This window comes from Ranitomeya imitator, chromosome 5 (genome assembly GCF_032444005.1).
Source record: "Ranitomeya imitator isolate aRanImi1 chromosome 5, aRanImi1.pri, whole genome shotgun sequence".
Lineage (NCBI taxonomy): Eukaryota > Metazoa > Chordata > Amphibia > Anura > Dendrobatidae > Ranitomeya > Ranitomeya imitator.
In genome coordinates, this window is record NC_091286.1 from 233,717,510 (window position 1) to 233,741,474 (window position 23,965).

The 23,965-nt window shown below is 42.0% G+C and overlaps 1 protein-coding gene across 2 annotated transcripts in view; it reads left to right on the plus strand.

Annotated features, from left to right (window-relative positions):
• Window positions 1–23,250, plus strand: part of MAP3K5 (mitogen-activated protein kinase kinase kinase 5) — a 295,259-nt gene extending 272,009 nt beyond the window's left edge. The window contains exons 23-30 of one of the 2 annotated variants that reach the window (XM_069725964.1): window positions 480–648; window positions 3,313–3,498; window positions 3,725–3,830; window positions 5,586–5,829; window positions 5,999–6,111; window positions 7,934–8,046; window positions 19,229–19,305; window positions 22,121–23,250. In XM_069725964.1, the coding sequence (XP_069582065.1) occupies window positions 480–648; window positions 3,313–3,498; window positions 3,725–3,830; window positions 5,586–5,829; window positions 5,999–6,111; window positions 7,934–8,046; window positions 19,229–19,305; window positions 22,121–22,184 (1,072 nt within the window). In that variant the 3' untranslated portion in view covers window positions 22,185–23,250. The remainder of the gene's footprint in view (window positions 1–479; window positions 649–3,312; window positions 3,499–3,724; window positions 3,831–5,585; window positions 5,830–5,998; window positions 6,112–7,933; window positions 8,047–19,228; window positions 19,306–22,120) is intronic. The other variant, XM_069725965.1, reaches the window with a different exon arrangement.
• Window positions 23,251–23,965: the final 715 nt, after the last annotated feature.

The window sequence follows — 23,965 nt, forward strand, 5'->3', positions numbered from 1 at the left end:
TGGTACACCAGAGCTGAGCTTTGTGTCATTACAAACACAGATGCATCTCTCTTCTTAGATCTTCCAGTTCTGCTGTACTTCCCTTCCCCTCCAACACTGGCTGCCTGTGAAGCTGAAACACTATGAGAGGACACATGCAGCTGTAAATATGTTTGTATCGAGATAGTTAGGCTCTGCTATACTGTGATAGTTGTAATCACACTCGACTCTTCAGTGAGATATGCAGAGCAGACTGACATTACATGCCTCACCCTTTCAAAAGAAGATCTAGACTCTTGGGGAGATCTGTATCCTGCCCATAGATCTTAACAGCTCATTTACATATTAAGAAAAACATGAATTTCTCTTGAAAACTTGAAAGTGTGCCTATTTATATGGCATAGGAGAGTTGATCCTACTCACAGATTTCCTTTAAGGTTTTAATATTCCTATTTCCTCTTGTGAATAATAATAAATATTTTTGTTAAAATTAATATTAGAATTCCAGATGAGCTGTTTGAAGATCACAGTGCTCCTCCCTCACCTGAGGAAAGAGACTCTGGGTTCTTCATGTTGAAGAAGGACAGTGAACGAAGAGCTACTCTGCATCGCATCCTGACTGAAGATCAAGACACTGTTGTTAGAAACCTGATGACAGCACTTGGCCAGGTAATTTTGGGATTTGTGATTAGATATTCTGTGAAGTCCATTTCTTTTTGAGTGAAAAGCAACATCCGTTAAAGGTCTGATCCCAGATTGTCTGTTATAGTTGTAGGATATAATTTGTTTTAGTAAGACTAAAGGTATGTTTCCACCATCCGGATTGCCGGCGCTTTGGACGGAGCAGGAAAACTCGCTCCGCCCAAAGCGCCGCCCCCTTCTATACGCGCGGTGATTCCGGATGTGTTCATTGCACACATCCGGAATCTTTGCACCCCATTCATCGGGCCCTATGTTCCTTACATCTACTACAGTTCTCCAGGAGCCAAGTGGTTGGCTTCAAAGGAACTACTGTACCACCCAATACAAGCTACATGAATTTGCAGGGTGTTCCACCTAATCGTTTGATGACTAAGACATTAAAATATCTCACCCGCATACACATATCAGGTGCCCTGAAAAAGTTTTCATACCCTCGTGAACGTTTCCACATTAATTCACATTACACCCACAAACTTAAATGTATTTTATTTGGATTTTTCTGTAATATATGCAAACACAAAGTAACAAGTATTTGTGAAGTGTAAAGGAAATGATACATAGTTTTCTAAATAAGTAATCCATCCATCTTCCCATCAATTGTGACCATCTTCTCTTCTGACCCTGCTGAAGAAAAGGATCCCCACAGCATGATGCTTCCACCACCATATTTGATGGCGTAAATGTTTTGTTCAGGGAGATGTACAGTCTTCTTTTTCCACCGCACATAGCGTTTTACATTTAGCCTCAAAACATTGTACTTTGTTCTCATCTGACCAGAGTACCTTCTTCAATATTGTAAGGGCTAGTGAGACTCCAAAGCTGAACCCACTGGACCGCGACAGCGAACCTCCCTAGGGCGAGTAGACCTGGTGGACCAGCCCCTATACAGGGAGCGTTAGGGGCAGGCCCAGGGTAGACTACTGCCACTGCAGCTGGTACCCAGGGACAGGGAGCCAGAATGTGAGCGGGAGCAAGGAAAGACAGGAGGGAAGAATGACACGCAATGAGCACTGGAGAACGGACAAGACTGCGAGGCAGACAGTTACGGCTGAGACACGAGAACACAGAGAAGTAGGAGACACTGATAGGCTGGAACGGCGGGGTAATGGGAACACGGACGGGATGGAGACACAAAGTAGGCTGACACGGCCAAGACACTGGAACACGGACTGGTTGGAGACACAGGAAGGCAGGCACTAGAAGAAAGCAAAGCGAAGGACAATGATAAGGACAATGGGCAGAGTAGCTCAGGTCAAAGGGCAGAGCAGACAAGCTGGGCAAAGAGACCGCAGAGAGACGTGGAGCCAGAATTACTTGAAAAATACAAATGACAGTCAGGCACTGTCAGGAGGAAGAGGCGGACAGATAAACAGTGCAGCAGAGTACCTTCCAGGTCAGGGTCCTCCAGGAGCATAGAGGAAGCTGGAAGGAGCGGCCAAGATCAGTACGGGAAGAGTGCGCATGCACCGCTGAAGCCAGTGCGCGCATCCAACTGGGAGCAGGAGTCGGCCACGTGAGCAGAGCAGCAGACGCCGGATGACGAGCAGGAGCGCGCCAGGACGCCGCGGGACGGTAAGTATAGTGGGAGTCGGGGGGTGGCAGCGAGAGAGGCGGTGGCGTAAAAAATATGCTAGCTATTTCCCCTACATGGTTTTTTGTAAACTGGATTACTGGTAGCTTGATTTCACAAATGGCTTTCTTCTTGCCACTCTTTCATAAAGGCCAGATTTGTGAAGTATATAGACTAATAGTAGTTCTGTGGAAAGATTCGGTCACTTGAGCTGTGGATCTATGCAGCTACCACAGAGCCACCATGAGCCTCTTGGCTGCTTTTCTAATTGGTGTTCTCCTTGCTTGGCATGTCAGTTTTGGTGAACAGCCATGTCTTGGTAAGTTTAAGGTTGTGCCATACTCCTTCCATTTGTGGATTATGGTTTGAAAGTGCTCAGTGAGATGTTTAGAGCTTGGACTATTTTTTATAACCTAACCCTGATTTAACTCTTTTCCACAATTTTATTCCTTACCTGTCTGGTGTTTTCCTTTGTTTTAATGATGCTGTTTGATTCCTAATGTTTTCAACCTCTGAGGCCTTCACAGAGCAGCTGTAGTTACGCTGAGAATTAATTGCAAACATGTAAACTCAATTTACTATTATGTGAATTCTGGAGGCAATTGGTCACTCAGAATTTTATTGAGTGGTATCAGATTACACAGTACTCAATGCAAATACACTTGACAATTTTCAGATTTATATTTTTAAAATAATTAGAAAACCATGTCTCATTTCCTTTATACTTCACAAACACTTTCTACTTTGTGTTAGTATATCACATAAAAATCCCAATAAAACATATTTAGGTTTGTGAGTGCAATGTGAAAAAACGTTAGCCTTTTATTATACAGTGTCCATTTCCTCTTTTTTTTATCTTTTCATAACCAAGAAAAGCCTCTTTTGGATGATCTTATTTTTACCCAATCTTCATTTATGCATGATTTTGGTACTCGGTTGCCTTTTTTTTTTCTAAATATTTAACGAGATAGCCAACAGTTGTACTAAAAATAAATGTAAGCAAGGCACCTACCTTTTGAGATTGTTTGCGTTACATTGTTCTAAATATAATTCTGCTTTAGGGAACAGAAGAAACTAAATTAAAGAGGGAGCATATTACAACCCTGGTGACAAGTCTACGAGAATTTGTGAGATCCACTGACCGGAAGATAATTGCTTCTACTCTTTCAAAACTCAAACTAGAGCTTGACTTTGATAGTCATGCCATTAGTCAAGTCCAAATGGTCCTGTTTGGTTTTCAAGATGCGGTGAGTGGAAATATAATAAACATGGAGGTGACACTCTTATTGTTAGCAGTCCATCTCAATACTTTTAATATTTTCCATAATGAACTTTTGTGCTGTAACTTAGAGCTAGCCTCTTAATTTTTCCAATTTTTTTTTAAATCTGAATGATCTAAGTCAACTATACTTCAAAGTTGGCAAATTTGTGTGCATGTCAAATATAATAAATTCTGGTTTGTTTTGCAACCAGGTCAACAAAGTTCTTCGAAACCACAATATCAAGCCACACTGGATGTTTGCTCTTGACAGCATCATTCGAAAGGCAGTACAAACTGCCATTACCATATTGGTACCAGGTAATCCAGATTTTGTATGTACGTTAGTTTGTATTTACAATATTTATCAGAGACTTCTATGTCCATCCCTACACTCAACATCAATCAGACCTAGAATCAAAGCAATTAATTTTTAATAATAATTATAATTATTAAAATAATTATAAATAATAATAATCATAATCATATATTTTTTGTGGCAGTTGCTAGATTTTTTAGTGAAGAGGAACTTCTTCTGTGCTGGTCAATATATATTTCCAGTCCATATCATCATTCTTTAGATTTTTAACCATACCAGCAAGGTACCCGATGCCACTAAAAATAAGTTTATAAGACATATTTTTCCATTACATGCAGCTTTTTTGAGTAATTTAAGCTACTTGTTTTCCCCAATTGCAAAGACTAAGGCCAGTTCTCATACTTAATCCAGATCAACTAGGTTGGAGCTGCATTACAAAAAGGTAAAAATATAAAAAAAACTCAGGCAAAGACATAATGGCACCTCAACTGTCTAATAATTTACCTCTTACCACATTATCTTAAAGCTGACCATACTCATATGATAGCTAGTGGCCAAGCTCTCATTTTCCTTCAGCTATTTCTCCCTGACAGTGGTTTAGCTACTGAGTACCAAAGGGGTCGAGCATTAAAATTCTATCTACCTGACCCTTATGATGTCGGAGAAAAGTCGTGAGGACCCTAAACGCATTAGGGAACGCACGCCAGGCACAGGCGCCATGACAGCAAGTGCCAGGATGACTGCGTATGCGCCCAGTGATGCTCTTCATTGGCTTAACCCCCTATATATACCATATACCTTTACATCTCCTATATACACGCACCCTAAAGAAGCAGGGTGAAACGCAAGTTGAGGCCTTCACAAGTTGTGATGGAAACTGCTATAACGTAAGGAGATTATTTTGAACGTTTTTCCTAACTATTACTCTATCGCTGTGCTCTATGACTACTTCATTACTCTGTTTTTGCACTAGCACTTTAATTGCCATATGTTTACATATCCACCTAAGTATTGTTGTTGAGCACATGCATTCTTTTAATGTTTAGGTTTAATTAGGATATACCTTCTAGCCTTTTATTGCTGTGGTCCCACATCCTCTGTGAGATCTATCTAATCAATTAGGCAATTGAACACTGGCCTTATTCCATACATTTCCTCTATATAAACATATTTATTGAGCTATTGCTTATCTTTCTCCATGCATTGGTGCTATTAGTAATAAACACTACTGTGGGAAAGACATTCCTTCTATATATTATGTGTTTACAAAAACTCTTTTCATGATTTTTGGGTGGAGGTAAATACAGTACTTATATATGATACCGGATAAACTTTATAACCTACTATACCCTTCATGATTTATGTACAGCATATCTCTAAAAAAAACTTGTTTAGATGTGGGTTCGGCTTCATCTCTGTGCTTTTTTTCATCCATGAGGACCTTGTTGTGATTCATTTGAATTTATTATATATATGTTTTATTGTTTATTTCTTAAAAAAACCTTACAATTTTATTGGGAGCTGAATTGCACTAAATGGTTCCCACAGGTACTCCCATGTTCCATGGGGCCCCCTGATATGTTGCTTCTAGCTTAGCTAGCCTAGTGGTTGTAAGTCTGTATGGCTTACTATTTGATTGGTCTTGACTATTTAAAGTTCACTGTACCTCTTTAATACCCTCACCAATGTTTCTTACCGTATATATTCCTAGCATGATTAGCAAGAGCATACACTCATATCTCTCTATCGCTCTCCAGAACTGCGGCCTCATTTTAGTATTACTTCTGAAAGTGACCCAGCAGACCAAGATGACCTGGAGGTGGAGGAAGACCCTAATGGACACACAACACACCAGACCAGCGAGATGCCTAGCGCAGTGAATGAGGACAATGTGCATACCTCTGGAGTAAGCACTCTCAGTTCCACTGTGTCTCATGAGTCTCAGAGTGCTCACAGATCTCTTAATATGCAATTGGGGAGACTTAAACTTGAGTCGAACAGGTAAGAAAACTGTAATGAGATCTAGACATCCAGATTTGGCAGTAACAATAAATTTTTCTATAGTACTGTATCTTGGGAGTATATGAACCCTTTTAGATCTGCTAATTTAATCTGGTTTTCAATGATTTATTAAACTTTCTTGTCTGTATAATGTGATCTGTTGATGTAGGCTTCTAGAAGAACTGTTACAGAAAGAGAGGGAATTCCAAGTATTACTACGCCAGGCTATTGAAGAAAAAGATCAAGAGATCAAACGACTTCAAAACCGGACACAGCCGATAAGTAAAAGAGCTATGCATGTCAAAATTGTGTATACATGTAGATCCCAATTCATCATTGCCTTTGCGCCTTTTTTTTGTCTAGTTTTGTGACTTTTTTGTTAGCATCCAATTCATTATTCCGCTTTTACTTTTTTGAAGTCTGTTTCATACATGCTTGCCTGTTGTTGTTTTTTATGCTTCGTGGGCGGAGTTTAGCGATTTCTAGATGTTTTTACCTGATTCCTCAATTGAGACTTTTTAAAAAGGGACAACATTTGGCGCAAGTCCAATTAAATTCCCCCTGGGTGTGTTTTTGAGTGCGCCAGTATTTTGATGCAATATTTGCGCCATTTTGCATAATGTGCGACTTCGGTCATCAAAAATCCTCAAAAAGAGTTCAAAACAGGAATAAATGCCATTTTTGTCTTTCCGACAAACCGCATCAAAAACTTCAACTAATACCACAAGACAAAAAAGGAAAGTAACGTAAAACACCTCACAAATGATGAATTGGGTCGTAGTGTTTAATAGTACACAATCCTTGGTCTATATACTGTAAAAGGTTCTTTTGAGTATCATTTGAGAAAATGAAATACAGGTTCAGATTGGTCAAAACTGCAAAGGGTTGTCTGACAAACAAAGTACATTTTCAGCTATAGATCTCGCAATAATAATAAATTCCACAATTAGTTGTGCTTTAAAAAGAATGTTCCTGTTCTGATTTAATCTTATAAATATGCCCTTGCTACAGTATGTAATGTGTCATTTGTTGTGTCCAACCATGTACAATTGTTGCAGCTCATGGTTGCTCATACATAAGTCCTGGCCAGGGGTTAAAGTTTAAGTTAATATACTGATAAAACATCAAGGACCGCAACAGCTCATTTGTCAGTGAACACTTTTTCCTGACCGTTTGTTTTATCACAGGAGGATCGATTTCTGCAATGTCTCCAAACCTCATAAATCAAGTCAGTGATGTAATAGCTCTGGGGCCACATTATCTCTTATGTCTCTGAATTGAGACAGAGCTGGTGACATGGCAGAAACACTCATTCCTGTGATAAAACAAACAGCGGAGAGTCCCAGTGTTACCAATATATTCATTAATCCTTCTTGCCCTAGCCAGTAGCTGTGTATGTGCAACTATGAACTGCAGCATAGCGGACACAACAAATAACACAGTGGATAGCAGGGGAACATTTCTAAGATTTATCTCAGCATAGGAAAAAAAATTAAAACACAACCAATTGTTGAATTTCCAAATATTCAAAGATTTATTAATTAAAATGTACTTTCTTTTCTTCATGGGACAACCCCTTGAGGGTTAGGGAAAGATTCAATAGCAGCGGTGCAGTAATCACACTTCCAAAGCTCGGCTCACCCGACAATTGTAACACAAAATTGTGCTCCAATTGGTCACAGTGGTTGGTGGAGTCTTTACCCCATGAGGCTAGCTGCACCCTTTGGCCCTACACTAAGGGTTCTCCTTTCTTGGGAAAAAAAAATATGAGGATGTCTGATTCTTAACTGATTATGACAAATAAGATTCCTGTGATTCTTCCCAGTAAATAAGACCTAGTCTTCATTGCGGAAAGCTGTACCTCAGTAATGTTATCTTAAAAAAAAAAAGGTTATAGTTCAGCTCATATTTGCTAAACATTAGTCACCAATTTATTTAGGAGGCTTTTATAATCTACCAAAATATATTAGATCAGGTTCCAATTTATATTTATGAAGATAGTTTATTTCTTTCTCAAGTATGTGACATTTTAACTGTAATAGCAATAAAATGTACAACAATTACCGTATACCTGAAATGTCTAACAAGTTAATTTCTGAAACAGATATCCCTGGTATTTCAGTATGCCACATAAAATCCCCCAATGCATGCAGTGAAGACCTAGAACTCATCTACTGGCTACAGCAACATCAAGTCGATGAGGATTCAATAAACAAGGTATGTAGCACTTCTATTTGACTCAGTTTAATCGCTTACAGAGAACCAGACATCTTAAAATTCACATATACTCTGTAAGTAACTCTGCAGGGACATTTCTGAGTTAACAGCTGCACAGAAAGTAAGCAGCCCTCAGAAAGTTAGAGAGAGAGCAAAGGAAGTTCACACTAGTAATACCCAATTTAGTAATCAGCAATAATGCTTCTTGCTCAAGTGGTCAAGTCACATCAATGCTGGTAATTGTTTGTAGCTGCATTTCCACTGTAACAATAGCTAATTTGTGAGCCCAGTTACAGAATCAATTAGCAATAAATTATAACGAAATATTAAAATGCTCCAGGGGGGCAAAAAATATATAAATAAGAGTGTTAAAAAAATCCTATACACCCAGAGGCGTAGCTAAGGGTTCAGCTCAGGGGAGGCAAACCATCTGAGTGGGCCCCTAAACCTTGATTACAACTATGGTGGCACGCTTTAATCATGGGTATAGGGGGAACCTCAGCAGATGATCCTGCTGTAATTGAAAATATATCATGGCCCCCGCATTAGCCCCCACGTATCTCCCTTGGATTCTGATCTCTGTCCCTTTCTGTGGGCTGCAAATTGCAGAAAATAAAAACAAGCAGTAACTGCGCATAGAGTCCACCATATGGGAATAGGTCCCTGAATGAATCCAGGTAACCCTAAAAAGAATACTCTTGTCTGGACAAGACCCTAAAGAGGTGAATGGAAAGAAAGGAGGGGGGGGGGGGGTAAAATATCAAACAATGAAAGAACAAAGTGCGCCCCCCTGTATGTCATCTTTTCTTTTTTTGCCTTCTCCCCATTTGTGGGCCATGTTATTCAGACTGAGTATACATATGCATCCATATGTGATTGTGATTATCTACACTCACCTACTGGCTGTTTCCATTTTTATTCTATTTGGCTCTTCATCATATATATTTATCCTCAACTTTATGAGGATTTTTATTGTTTATATAAATGGCATTTTCATGTTTGTTACCTTGTATTTACTGATATGAGATGAGACACATTGGACTGATAGGACCCTGACCCCGGCTACAGGACTACATTACAAGAGATAGAGAGAGTGAGACAGAGAGAGAGAGTGAGACAGAGAGAGAGTGAGACAGAGAATGAGAGAGAGAGTGAGACAGAGAGAGAGTGAGACAGAGAATGAGAGAGAGTGAGACAGAGAGAGTGAGACAGAGAGAGAGAGTGAGACAGAGAGAGAGAGTGAGACAGAGAGAGAGAGTGAGACAGAGAGAGAGAGTGAGACAGAGAGAGAGAGAGTGAGACAGAGAGAGAGAGTGCGACAGAGAGAGAGAGTGAGACAGAGAGAGAGACAGAGAGTGAGAGAGAGAGTGAGACAGAGAGAGAGAGTGAGAGAGAGAGTGAGAGAGAGAGAGACAGAGAGAGAGAGTGAGACAGAGAGAGAGAGTGAGACAGAGAGAGAGAGTGAGACAGAGAGAGAGAGTGAGACAGAGAGAGAGAGTGAGACAGAGAGTGAGACAGAGAGTGAGACAGAGAGTGAGACAGAGAGAGTGAGACAGAGAGAGAGAGTGAGACAGAGAGAGAGAGTGAGACAGAGAGAGAGAGTGAGACAGAGAGAGAGAGTGAGACAGAGAGAGAGAGTGAGACAGAGAGAGAGTGAGACAGAGAGAGAGTGAGACAGAGAGAGAGAGAGAGTGAGACAGAGAGAGAGAGTGAGACAGAGAGAGAGTGAGACAGAGAGAGAGAGTGAGACAGAGAGAGAGAGTGAGACAGAGAGAGAGAGTGAGACAGAGAGAGAGAGAGAGAGTGAGACAGAGAGAGAGAGAGAGAGAGAGAGTGAGACAGAGAGAGAGAGTGAGACAGAGAGAGAGTGAGACAGAGAGAGAGAGTGAGACAGAGAGAGAGAGTGAGACAGAGAGAGAGAGTGAGACAGAGAGAGAGAGTGAGACAGAGAGAGAGAGTGAGACAGAGAGAGAGAGTGAGACAGAGAGTGAGACAGAGAGAGAGTGAGACAGAGAGAGAGTGAGACAGAGAGAGAGAGTGAGACAGAGAGAGAGTGAGACAGAGAGAGAGAGTGAGACAGAGAGAGAGAGTGAGACAGAGAGAGAGAGTGAGACAGAGAGAGAGAGTGAGACAGAGAGAGAGAGTGAGACAGAGAGAGAGAGTGAGACAGAGAGAGAGCGAGACAGAAAGACAGAGAGAGCGAGACAGGGAGAGACTAACAGAGACAGAGCGAGACTGAGAGAGCGAGAAAGAGAGACTGACAGAGACTGAGATCGAGACTCAGAGACAGAGCGAGACAGCCCGAGACAGACTGAGAGAGCGAGACAGAGACTGACCCTGAGAAAGAGACTCAGAGAGAGCGAGACAGAGTGAGCGAGACAGTGACAGACAGAGAGAGCGAGACAGAGCGTGAGACAGAGAGACTAACAGCGAGGGAGACAGACTGAGACAGAGCAAAATGGATGCAAGAAACCTCAAGGACATGTCAGGAGGGGAACAATGTCCTGCCTCCTCCTCACTGCACAGTGCAGTCACCTCCAGCCCCTGCAGCCTGAGCTCCTACGTCGTCCTATCTCCTGTCCTCCTGTATGCAGGGCTCAGGCAGGGAAGAAGCAGCGTCCTGAAGTCTCTTCAGCAGACACCACACAGCCGGCAATGTGTGTGTGTGTCTGCAGTATGCTGGAGGCAGTAGGTACAGTGTCGGCACCCAGCGTCCCCGGGTACATGCTCCTCTACAGAACAGACCGCGGCAGAGCAGGGAGATTCTGTCTCTGCTCTACCGCAGAGCTCAACTATATTGGCGTGCACAGCAGGCTAATATAGTTAAGGGTAGCGTAGCTCCAGGTGGGCCCCCTCTGAGCTTCCGGCCCGGGGCGACCGCACCCTCTGCCCCCCTGGTAGCTACGCTACTGTATACACCCTATTTAATCCCCCTTTAACTTCGGCACAAGACTTCCAGCTGTGGCCCTGATGGGTACTGGGAATGAGGACGTCCCACTGTACAGTCACCTGACTGCTGAAGCCAATGATTGGCTGCAGCGTCCTGGTCACTGAAACAGGACATCATCCGATGGCTGGATTATTAATGTTTTATAGCTAAATGTTAATCAACTTTGACAACAAAGCAAATGAGGTGCCAGATTGTATGCAATCAATATGCTTCTATGACGTTAAGCTGTGGATATGAATGACTTGTATGGAGTGAATTATCAATAGTATCACAATTTGCTATGTTAGTTTTAACAGCAATTTGTCTTATCTAATTTACTGCCTTTGTATGGGCAGCATATAGTAGCATGTAAAAGTTTGGGCACCCCTGGTCAAAATTACTATAATTGTGAACAGTTAAGCAAGTTGAAGATGAAATGATCTCTGAAAGGCCTAAAGTTAAAGATGACACATTTCTTTTGTATTTTAGGCAAAAAAAATATATGTTGTAATTTTTCTTCATTTTACAAATTACAAAAAAGAAAATGGGTCGATACAAAAGGTTGAGCACCCTTGGAGATTTGTGTGCTCAGATAACTTTTGTAGCGTCTGCAGGCACCTTCGCATGGTTCTTCTCCTCCCACCATGCGGGGACGCCGACTTACTACCCCGGCCTCGGCGTAGTCCTCGGTGTGCTCCTTTTTTCTGGTCCGTGTGCAGGTGTCCCGCAGTTCCTGGCAGAGCGCCGAGTATGCTCCCCTGCTTTTAAAGGTGCAGCGCGCACACATTGTAAAATGCTGACAGCTAGGAGGCATTTAGTTAATGTGAATACCTGCTAGATGTCTCCCAGCCAATAGCTGAGAGGCATAAAATCATAGAATGTTAGAGTTGGAAGGGATCTCCAGGGTCATTGTATCCAACCCCCTGCTCAATGCAGAATTCATTGAACCGTCTCAGACATCTTGTATAGAAGGCACCCTCCCCAATAGGGAGGTGCCTAAGCAAACACTATAGTTACTGTTAGGTGGTTTGGTGTGTGCAATTGTATGTTACCAGGTCCCCCGTTCCTAGTCTTTTAAAGCTATTCCCATATCCCTTGTCCAGTTTTGGTTGTCCTTGTTTCCTGTGACCACTTCAGCGGTGTCCGAGTCTTCGGTACCTGAAGTGTTACTCGAGACCTGTGAGTCTGGACCTGACCCAAGTGGCCATTCTGTCTACCCAGTGTGAACCTGTCCCAGTGGCCGACCTGCCCTGTCTTGAACTCTGAATTAATGGCTTAGACCGTTTGGGCCAGCTGCTACTGCCAGACGCCGCTACCTGTCGCACCACTAGAGGCTCCAGTGAACACCAATGTAGCTTCTTAGTTACGCCCCTCCAGGGTAGGTCCGGTTTCCGACACAGTGGATCCACAAACCACATGCACCACCTTCGAGCGTAACAACTTTGACCAGTATTTCAGACCTTAACTAGCCTGTTATGGCTTATTATTATTATTTATTATTATTATAGCGCCATTTATTCCATCGTGCATTACATGTGAAAAGAGGTATACATAATAAAAAAGTACAATAATCTTGAATAAAGAGTCACTGACTGGTACAGGAGGAGAGAGGAGCCTGCCCGTGAGGGCTTAGTCTACAAGAGGTGGGTGAGGATGCAGTAAGTGAGGGTGGAGGAGCTCGTGCAGCAGTTTGGTGGAACAAGGGTTAGACGTGTTGTAGGCTTATCAATAGAGGCAGGTCTTCAGGTTAATTTTGAACGTTTCCATGGTAATAAAGAGTCTGATACAGTTGGGGTAGAGAATTCCAGAGCAGGGGGATGCATCATAGTTAGGCCATAGTTAGGAAAGGCCAGATAGCGCAAATTTCCCAGCTTTATAAAAACCCATCCTCCTCTAACCTTGTGCCAAAAAACAGCAGGCAGCCATGGGTTATTCTAAGCAGCTGCATAGCACTCTGAAAACGGTGGAGGCCCACAAAGCAGGAGAAGGTTATAAGAAGATTGCAGATAAGGACTGGAAGAAGAAGCAACATTTCAGTGAGAGCTGCTCGTAGGATAGCCAGAAAGGCAAATTAGAAGCCCTGTTTGATTCCAAAATGCCTTCCGAAAGATTCATCAGACTCTGGCATTGTGGTACATTGTTCTACTGTTCAGAGACACCTGCACAAATATGGCCTTAATTGAAGAGTTATCAGATAACCTCTCCTGTGTCCGCACCATAAAATTAATCATCAGAAGCATGCAAAAGAATATCTAAACAAGCCTGATGCATTTTTGAAACAAGTCCTGTGGACTGATAAAGTTAAAATAGAACATTTTGGTGACAATGATCAAAAGGTAAATGTGGAGTAAAAAGGAAACAGAATTTCAGGAAAAGAATATCTCACCAACCATTAAGCATGGGGGTGGAGCAATCATGCTTTGAGGTTGTGTTGCAGCCAATGGCACGAGGAACATTTCACGAGTAGAGGGAAGATTGGATTCAGCTAAATTTCAACAAATACTTCATGCGATCATTGCACCATCTGTAAAAAAGCTGAAGTTGAAAAGAGGATGGCTTCTACAAATGGGTAATGATCCTAAACACACATGAAAATCCACAACAGACTGCCTCAAGAGGTGCAAACTGAAGGTTTTACAATAGCCCTCACAGTGCCCTGATCTGAACATCATTGAAAATCTGTGGCTAGCCCTCAAAATAGTAGTACGGTACATGCAAGATTGTTATGATCTGGTGGTTTAGGAACAACATGAGACAAGCTCTGAAGGAGGTGGTATCTGTACTGACCGCAAACCCTGAACCTAGCAGCGCAACTAAAAATAGCCGTGGGGGGTACCTGACGCTCCCTAGACCCCTCGGCACAGCCTAAGATCTAACTTCCCCTAAAGATGGAAACAGGAAACCTATCTTGCCTCAGAGAAAATCCCCAAAGGAAAGATAGCCCCCCACAAATATTGACGGTGAGAGGAGGGGAAAATAACATACGCAGAAATGAAGTCAGATTTTAGCATAGGAGGCCAGTCTAGCTTGATAGATAGGACAGGAAAGGATACTGTGCCATCAGTATAAAAACTACAAAACAATCCACACAGAGTTTACAAAATCTCCACACCTGACTAAAGGTGTGGAGGGTAAATCTGCTTCCCAGAGCTTCCAGCTAACAGAAAAAATCCATACTGACAAGCTGGACAAATATAGAATGCACAGAACAATAAGTCCACAACATGTGGACTGAAATGAGCAAAGCCAGAACTTATCTTTGCAGAACTGGTCAGGAAACCAGGAGAATCCAAGCAGAGATGTGAATCCAGCCAGGAAACATTGACAAGTGGCACAGGCTGAAGAAAGAGCCAGACTTAAATAGCGGACGATAAGTGGAGGCAGCTGATGACAGCTAACTCCAAGGAGCAGCCATACCACTAGAAACCACAAGAGGGAGCCCAAGAGCAGAACTCACAAAAGTGCCACTTACAACCACCGGAGGGAGCCCAAGAGCAGAATTCACAACACAAGATGACCCAGGAATGTCACAGAACTAGAAGAATTTCCCAAGGAAGAACGGATGAAGATCCCTCAAACAAGAATTGAAAGACTCTTGTCTGGCTACAAAAACCATTTACAAGCTGTGTTACTTTCCAAATGAGAGGCCCTGCGCACTGAAGTACTTTACTCTGCCCTCAACAGGGCAGATGAGTACGCCTGCGCAGGAGCGCGATGTCAGGGAGCCATGAAGCAACAGGAGGGCGGCATCGCAAGAAGATGGGAGGCATTGGACCCGGACCTGTGACACCCATCGGACAGGACCACCCCCCTTCCCCCCGGGTGAGTATAATAACTTATTTTTTATTATCTTTTAGGTCAGACAGGGGGCTTATCTACAGCATTACAGAATGCTGTAGATAAGCCCTGAAAGGCAGTGGCCATAGTTTGTAGAGGCCAAAACTGCTGACAGGTTCGCTTTAACTTCAGCCCTTTTAGAGATCATTTCATCTTCAACTTGAAGGTTGAACTTGAGAGACCTAGATCATTTTTCAACCTATGTAAGTTGCTTAACTGTTCACAATAAAAGTAATTTTGACCAGGGGTGCCCAATTGTTTACATGCAACTGCTACAGCCAGCTTGTAGCAAAACTTACGTAAACATTGTACTGTTTAGCTACTGTAATGAATACATGAGAAGAGTACTTCCTCCATCTCTCTCTCCGCAGTGACTGACCGTTTGATGTGTATAATTTCAGATACAGAAATATGTTAAATAATCACCCTGAAACTTGAAAAAAGGCAGAGAGTGCTCTGATCATTAATAAATCAGTCGCATGACCTTTATTTCCAGCATACCATTTTAGCACTTTGAGTAGCCAAATGACACTACATTTTTGCTCAGTTTGGACTAAAAGGAGTACCTGTTATTTGCTGCCCTTACATAGGTCCAATATATTGGAAAGTGTGAGAACTGCATTAAAAACTAACATTTGTTAAATAAATCTAAAATTTGAGACAAATCAAAATCTGTTATCTAAAACAAGGAAAATATGTAAAAACTAATGAAAGTGTCGCCATCTGATGACCACTATCCTGAGTAGCGATACCAATAAGTGGACAAAGAAGTAGTCCTAATATTAACAATTGAATTGCAATATTAATAATTCCAATTGCGGGGGAAGCGAAGTTAACTCTGGTATGTAAGCATCCCACATGAATGTGATATTCCACACCAATATCATCCAGGGACATGTTTTCACAAAATTCTGTCAGCAGTCACACAAACAAATGGAATCAAAACCAAGACAAAATTGATCATGGGGTCATAAGGGCCAGCAGTTCGTGGACACAAATAGTAAATTCAGTCATCACCCCTAAGAAACGTGTTCTAAAACTGATAAACAGAATAGATGTTCTCGTAAAAACAAAATCACAGTGGTGATATATAAAATGAAGCAACAATTGTTGATTGTAGGTGGTTATATTTAGTAATCTGAGTCATGGCATGGGTTCAATTACCCGCTGTACTTCACGTTCTTATCTATACAAAAATACAGTGGTTATGTACAAAAATGGAACTATCTTAGCTATTCGATTGGTGTTGATGAGGCAGTCAATGAAGGCTGTAATCATTGTTCAGTTCAATATGTAGGAAGGATACAGGATATCCCTATAAACTGACACCTAGAAGGCCCTACATCACCAAAGACTCCCACCCATACAAGAGCAGTCCACAGCTGTTCCTTTAGTAAACTTGGCCCTGTTCATTCCCTGTGTGCCTCCCAACATGTTTCCCCCTCCAGGATTCATCAGGGAAACTGCTTTAAAACTCCGAAAAGTCCATAGGGTAATTGAACCCATGTGTTAACCCAGATTAATCAGTGGAACACTTGGAGTCAGTCATTACTGCTTCATTTTATGTACCGCCACTGTGATTTTGTTTTTATGAGAACATCTATTCTGTTTATCAATTTGTGAACACATGTTTCTGAGGGGTGATGACTGAATTTACTATTTGTGTCCAACCACTGTTGGCCGCTATGACCCCATGTTCACTTTTGTCTTGGAATTATGATTTTGATTCTATTTGATTGTACGACTGCTGACAGAATTTTGTGAAAACATGTCCATGGTTGATATTGGTGTGGGATATCACACTTAGGTGGGATACTTGCGTATCCGGGTTAAGTTTGGTTACCCCACAATTGAAATTATTAATATCGCAATTGTATTGTTAATATTAGAACTATCTTTTTTGTCCACTTATTGGTATCGATACTCAGAACAGTGGTAATCCTAGTAGTAGACACTTTAATTTCCTGTATTTCTTACCTACTTTTAAATTAAACCAAATATCTAAATTGGTAACAACAAATGGGGAGTATTATAAAGACGTCACCAAAACTAAAAATATACCCCTATCAAAATACTCTTTATTAATTATTCAAACACGGATAATACCAAAAATTACACAAAATTCATTAAAAACATCCCAAAGAAAAGGAAAATATAGGCCCGGGAATCTGGCAGTGGCCCATAAAGGGAGAAAAGAAAACGGCAATATGCCTTCCCTGTCCCTAATAGGCCCTAAGATCTGATAGCCTTCCCGTCAGCAGAGGTTGGCACCCTAATTTGCGATGTGGGGCCCCGCTCCACGGCAGTTTTGGTGTCACCTTAAAAATTACTCCGGTATATTTAGTCAAACAATTAATTGCGGTAACTCACCCTTAATGTGACGGCTGGAGCTGCTTCTTTTTGGTACAGCTGTGATGTTAGGTGCTTCTCACAGCTGCTATTCCAGGTTTGTGTCGGCCAGGAGAGCAGTCATCTTTTTGTCATATCCTCCCCTCCTTGGGGAGGGGAGATATACAGCACTGGGGAGACAGGCATCGCCAGGGAGACAAATGGATCACCAGGGGGAAACTGAGATCACCGGGGGAGTGGCACGAAGATCATGGGGGTGGGGGGGGGGGGGGCAACAATAACCACAGGGGGCACATAGCTGGGGGGCACAGAGATTACCGGGGGGGGGGCACAGAAATCACAGGAGGGCACATAGCTGGAGGGCACAGAGATCACATAGGTGCACAGAGATCACAGGGGGCACAGAGATCACAGGGGGCAGAAAGCTGGTGGGCACATAAATCACAGGGGTGCTTATCGCTGGGGGGCACAGATCACGGGGGGGCACATAGCTGGAGCACAGAAACCACATGGGGCACTTAGCTGGGGGACATATAGCTATGGGACACAGAGATCACACGGGGGCACAATACTGGGGCCACACAAATCACAGGGGGGCACATAGCTGAGGGGCACAGATCACCAGCAGACAGGCACTAAGCTGCCTGCACAGAGATCGCTCTGGACTCTCTGGCAGCAGCTCTTCTTCCGGGACAGGAGGATGGGAGAGCATTGGGCGCTAACCGCTCCTACCCTGGCGCTAACCCCGCCCACCCCGATGACGTCATTTATGTGCAGGCCGCATTCTGTAATGAACGCTGTGTGCACTTGGGGGTTAAAGGGCTGGCTGTGGACTCCGGGGACCTGCCCGCGGGCTGCATGAAAAGTCACCGTGGGCCGGAGGTTCCCCACCCCTGTCTTAGATAATTGATTTTGATTTGTCTCAAATTTTAGATTTATTTAATAAATGTTATTTTTCAAAGCAATTCTCACACTTCTTGCTATATTGGACCTTGAGTGCTGGGATTTACTCTCTATTTGTAGACTTTTTCTATGATTATTATGCCCTTAAATAGGGCAGCAAATTAAGCTGACAGACCGACACTTTCTTTAATATGCCACCATGTGGTTAACTTATACTTACAACAGCTTATTGCACCAAACATTGCCCCAACTTTAGCATTATTGGTACACTAGCCATGCTCTCTTTGTATACATTTCATGTTTTATTTTAAAATGTGTCCAAAATACATTTGGTGTATGCTGTTAATAATGCCATTATTAGAATCTCAGCACATTTGTGCAGTAGATCTCCCCCATTGCCTATATAGGCACTTTTGCTGCTGGCTGTAGAGAAGTCACTTGCCACCTTGCCGAAGGGTAGGTTCACATGAGCATATAAAAAGAAATCTCAGTTTCATCCAGAAAAGTGGAATGATTTTTTTTTTCTCACTTGTCATCCGTGTGTCAATTTTTATAGCAGCAGCTATTAATAGTTTCCTAATTACAGAACTGCAATGTATCCGTAAAAATCGCATGCTATCTTGTGTGCTTCGTATGGAGTCCAATTTTTTTTTAAGCAGCCATAGCCTTGAATCAATGAGTCTCATCCGATTTTCGGAGGAAAAACTAGTACATGCTGCGATTTTTTATTTTTTTTTATTTATTTTTTCATACTGATTCGGTCAGTGAAAAAAATCATTAATCTGCACTGCTCCATTGAATATCATTGTTTCTAGTGCTGGCTGTTTTTTCCCCATACAGCACTCAGCTGAAAATACGGTCGTGAGAATGAACCCTAAAGAGATTTACACTTGAATGAATTATTTAATATAATACATACATGGATAGAAATAAAATCACAAAAATAGAGTTTAAATAGACATGAATATTGTATGATAATTTTATCAGCATTATTTAAATTATATTTCGTTTACAGTGTTATTTGACCCATAGTCACAACTTTAAAGACGTTTGGTGGGATATTAAATTGGTGGCCTATAATTTAGGTCATTAGTGTAAAATCTTTATGTAGTGAACCCGTTGACGAGAAAATAATGTAAATATTTTCACTTATTTTAATGCAAGTTTCTGACAGAAGACTATACACTGGAGGATATACTGTGGCATGTTACACGCGAAGACTTAAAATCCATGAATCTAAGGTAAATTATGCGACATCATTGCATATGTGGGCACTGAAGTATCTTAAACCTAGGATATCCAGTGGAGCTCTTGTTAAAACTACCTATAACTAAAACAATAATTATCTTGATTCAAACAAAGAGAAAATGAAAGTGGCACTCACCCCGATGCTGCTGTCAAATGAAGTCCTTTATTCGAATATATACATGAACAAACGAGAGTTGAGGAGGCGGCTGGTAGTGAGCAGGGTGCCGCACCCGCACCCTGCTCACTACCAGCCGCCTCCTCAACTCTCGTTTGTTAATGTATATATTCGAATAAAGGACTTCATTTGACAGCAGCATCGGGGTGAGTGCCACTTTCATTTTCTCTTTGTTTGAATCAAGACGATATTTCTCATAGTTGAGCACCACCCACTAAGCTGCGATCTTGGATTATATGCCGTAGCGATCCCATATTAAATCTTATGGCTTAAGAGGCTGAGAAGTGCCTTACGAGTGTCTGGTTGCCTTCCCACCTTCTCTTTTTGCATAGCATAAAACAATAATTACATAGCAGTTAAGGAGAAAATAACTTGCTTGGTAATTCAGCAACATAAAATAGGGCTTTCTCTGCAGTTGCACTTAACTAGAGTAAAACTCTGATTTTAAACTTATTTTAAATAAGTGAATAACTTGATACTGTATTCCCTCCTCTAATCTAAAGCTCCCCATACACATTAGACTATTGTTGAAGGCACAGATATCAACTTGTTCGGCCCACAGTTTAAGGAGCATGGGGACTCATGCCAACTGATTGTCAAGGGAGATGTCAATCAGCTATGTCTGATTTCGGATTGCTGATTTGTATTGAGTCCCAGAAATAAGCCTTCAGACATGTCTGTTGTCGGTTTCCCATAAAGAACACAAAAGTGCTCAACCAAACAGGAGCCGCTATATATGGGAGACACAGTGGGTATGGAAAGTATTCAGACCCCTTTACATTTTTCACTCTGTTTCATTGCAGCCATTTGGTAAATTCAAAAAAGTTCATTTCACTCTGCACACTATCTTGACTGAAAAAAACCCAGAAATGTAGAAATTTTTACATATTTATTTAAAAAAGAAAAACTGAAATATCACATGGTCATAAGTATTCAGAACCTTTGCTCAGACACTCATATTTAAGTCACATGCTGTCCATTTCCTTGTGATCCTCCTTTAGATGGTTCTACTTCTTCATTGGAGTCCAGCTGTGTTTATTTAAACTGATAGGACTTGATTTGGAAAGGCACACACCTGTCTATATAAGACCGCACAGCTCACAGTGCATGTCAGACCAAATGAGAATCATGTGGTCAAAGGAACTGGCCAATGAGCTCAGAGACAGAATTGTGGCAAGGCACAGATCTGGCCAAGGTTACAAAAGAATTTCTGCAGTACTCAGGGTTCCTAAGAGCCCAGTGGCCTCCATAATCCTTAAATGGAAGAAGTTTGGGACCACCAGAAGTCTTCCTAGACCTGGCCGTCCAGCCAAACTGAGCAATCGTGTGTGAAGAGCCTTGGTGAAAGAGGTAAAGAAGAATCCCAAGATCAATGTGGCTGAGCTCCAGAGATGCAGTAGGGAGATGGGAGAAAGCTCCACAGTGTCAACTATCACTGCAGCCCTCCACCAGTCGGGCCTTTATGGCAGAGTGGCCCGACGGAAGCCTCTACTCAGTGCAGGACATATGAAAGCCCTCATAGTGTTTGATAAAAACCACATGAAGGACTCCCAGACTATGAGAAATAAGATTCTCTAGTCTAACGAGACGAAGATAGACCTTTTTGGTGATAATTCTAAGCGGTCTGTGTGGAGAAAATCATACCTGCCCAATACAATCCCAACAGTGAAACATGATGGTGGCAGCATCATGCTATGTGGGTGTTTTTCAGCTGCAGGGACAGGACGACTGGTTGCCATTGACGGAAACATGAATGCGGCCAAGTACAGAGATATCCTAGATGAAAACCTCTTCCAGAGTGCTCTGGAACTCAGACTTGGCCGAAGGTTCACCTTCCAACAAGGCAATGACCTTAAGCACACAGCTACAGTAACAAAGGAGTGGCTTCAGGACAACTCTGTGACCTTCCTGACCTAAACCCAATTGAGCATCTCTGGAGAGACCTGAAAATGGCTGTCCACCAACATTCACCATCCAACCTTACGGAACTGGAGAGGATCTGTAAGGAAGAATGGCAGAGGATCCCCAAATCCAGGTATGAAAAACATGTTGCATCATTCCCTAAAAGACTCATGGCTGTACTAGCTCAAAAGGGCGCTTCTACTCAACGCTGAGCAAAGGGTCTGAGTACTTATGAACATATGATATTTCAGTTTTTCTTTTTTAATAAATATGGAAAAATGTATTATAATCTACATTTCTGTTTTTTTCAGTCAAGATGGGGTGCAGAGTGTACATTAATGGGAAAAATGAACTTTCTTGAATTTACCAAATGGCTGCAATGAAACAAGAGTGAAAAATTTTAAAGGGTCTGAATACTTTACGTACCCACTGTACATCCAAGATGGCTGCTAGCCAAATGATTAGCCAAAGCATCGTTCAGAGGAATGCCATCTAATGTCTATGGGAGCTTTAACTCACATTTTTACAAACGAAAAATAACTGACCCACCACGCTACTAAAATGACCAGAGTCACTGATTAGTTAACTGCCAAAACTTCACAAGATTACCATCACAATCTCTCTGGATTCACAGATTTGTGATGTCATACTCATCTGAAGCTCCTGTAAATTGTTTTATTTATTTTAATTTTTTCTGAGGCCTTGATAATGATTGTCTCTTATATTCACAGGGGAGGAACGCTATGTGCAATCTGGAAGGCTATTATGGACTTAAGAGAGAAGCAGTCTTCTTGACATCTCCTTGGAGTTGTTTCCCCGAACCAGAATTCCTGATAGAGGCACTGCTGCACTTTATCCCAGTGTTTGTTCACCAATGTGAGATCATTGTGTAATCTCCAGTACAGTCAGTCCTGCTGCCTATTGAAGCCTCTGATAGGACTATGGGAGGTAGTACAAGATAGTGTAGTCTTAATATTTCAAGCTGTACATACAGTTCTTCCATTTTACTGTAACGTGTGACTGCAGATTCCTCTTACTGATGAATGACGGAGGGAATCAAACATTTTTTTTAAATTTGTCAGTTCTTTGAAATGTGAGCTTATAATGTGTAAACTTTTCAATGTGAGCCCTCCTAGTCTTTTAAGTTTTTTTTTTTACGCTTAGAAAATGAAAAAGAAGATCCTATGATCAGAGGGATTAGTCTACTGTGTGATGGTGACTTAAGGGGAACCTTTCACGTGAAAAAACGCTATTAACCTGCGGCTATTAGGTCAATCTGCAGGTTAATAGCTTTCTGAACCTGCCTGGCACCCGTACTTAGATCCTTGCAGACCTGAGGAAATTAACTTTATTCCCCCGGCAACTTTCGGCTTCCAGTCATAGGGATGGCACCGACAAACTCAGCATTAGGGATGGCTGTCAGTCAGTGCCGTGGGTGCGGTTACATCTGCATCTCTATACACAGAGCAGTGACTGAAACCGTGCCGGTGCCACCCCCATGACTAGAACCTGAACATTACCGATAGGAATAAAATTAATTTCTTCCCAGCAGTGAGGCTCTAAATGCCAGCTCGGGCAGGTTCAGAAGGCTATTAGCCTGCAGATTAAACCAATATCTGCAAATTAGTGACGTTTTTCACGTGACTATTTCCTTTAACTTTTTTGTTAGTCCACGTACTGTTTTTAGTGATGTTTTTGCCTAAGTGGGACTTATTTTTCTTGGATAAACATGCATTTGTTTTTCACTTCAACAATATCAAACTGTACCAGTTCAACTTTCCGTATGTGCATTGGACAAACTTTGGCTTGTTTTAAAGCTATTGTGACATTAGTCTCACTAATAAACCTCTCAAAAACTGTTTTTCATTGGATTATTTTTTATTATACATTTCAAACCTAAATAGAGCAAAAAAACGAGATAAATCAAGTAATCAATGTAAAAGCTGCAATGTAAGTTTTCAGAAAACTTTGATATATAAATGAATTGTGGTCTTACGTTGTGCACTATGATTTTTATCTGAATTAATGGTCTTTGGTACTAGGGCAGCATAAACCTAGTGTCAGATTCCTCCTAAGGTAGTATGTAAGAAACTTGTAAGGTGGAGGTATAAATAGGTGCAATGATGTGATCATGTTTATGCAGCGCCCCCACGTAAGGGCAAGGGGGTACTCTGTACCGGGTCCTTCAGTTCCCTCAGCTGGGATGTCACGGTGGCCCGACCCGGACCGTGGCCCTATGAGGGGCGCCCAATAAAGGGGTTAGAGTTTGTAGATAATGGTAGTGTTCGTGACGCCACCTGTGGTATTCGGTCAGGGTGACCGACGCTGCTTAGGGGTCCGCTGGGGTGATGTTATGGCAGCTAGATGGTATACTGTCCCACAGGTGATGTATATCCCCAGGGCTTCCCAGAAGTGTAGATGGTGATGGTGGATGGCGCAAGGCGCGGTAAATAACGAGGACACAATGGGTGCAGTCTCTTTACCTTTACTGAAGGCTTCAGCATCCACAGTCCAGGGTGCCAGATGACAGGGTAGGCAGAATCCGGCCGGTCTGATGGCAATTCCAGAGTCCCCCT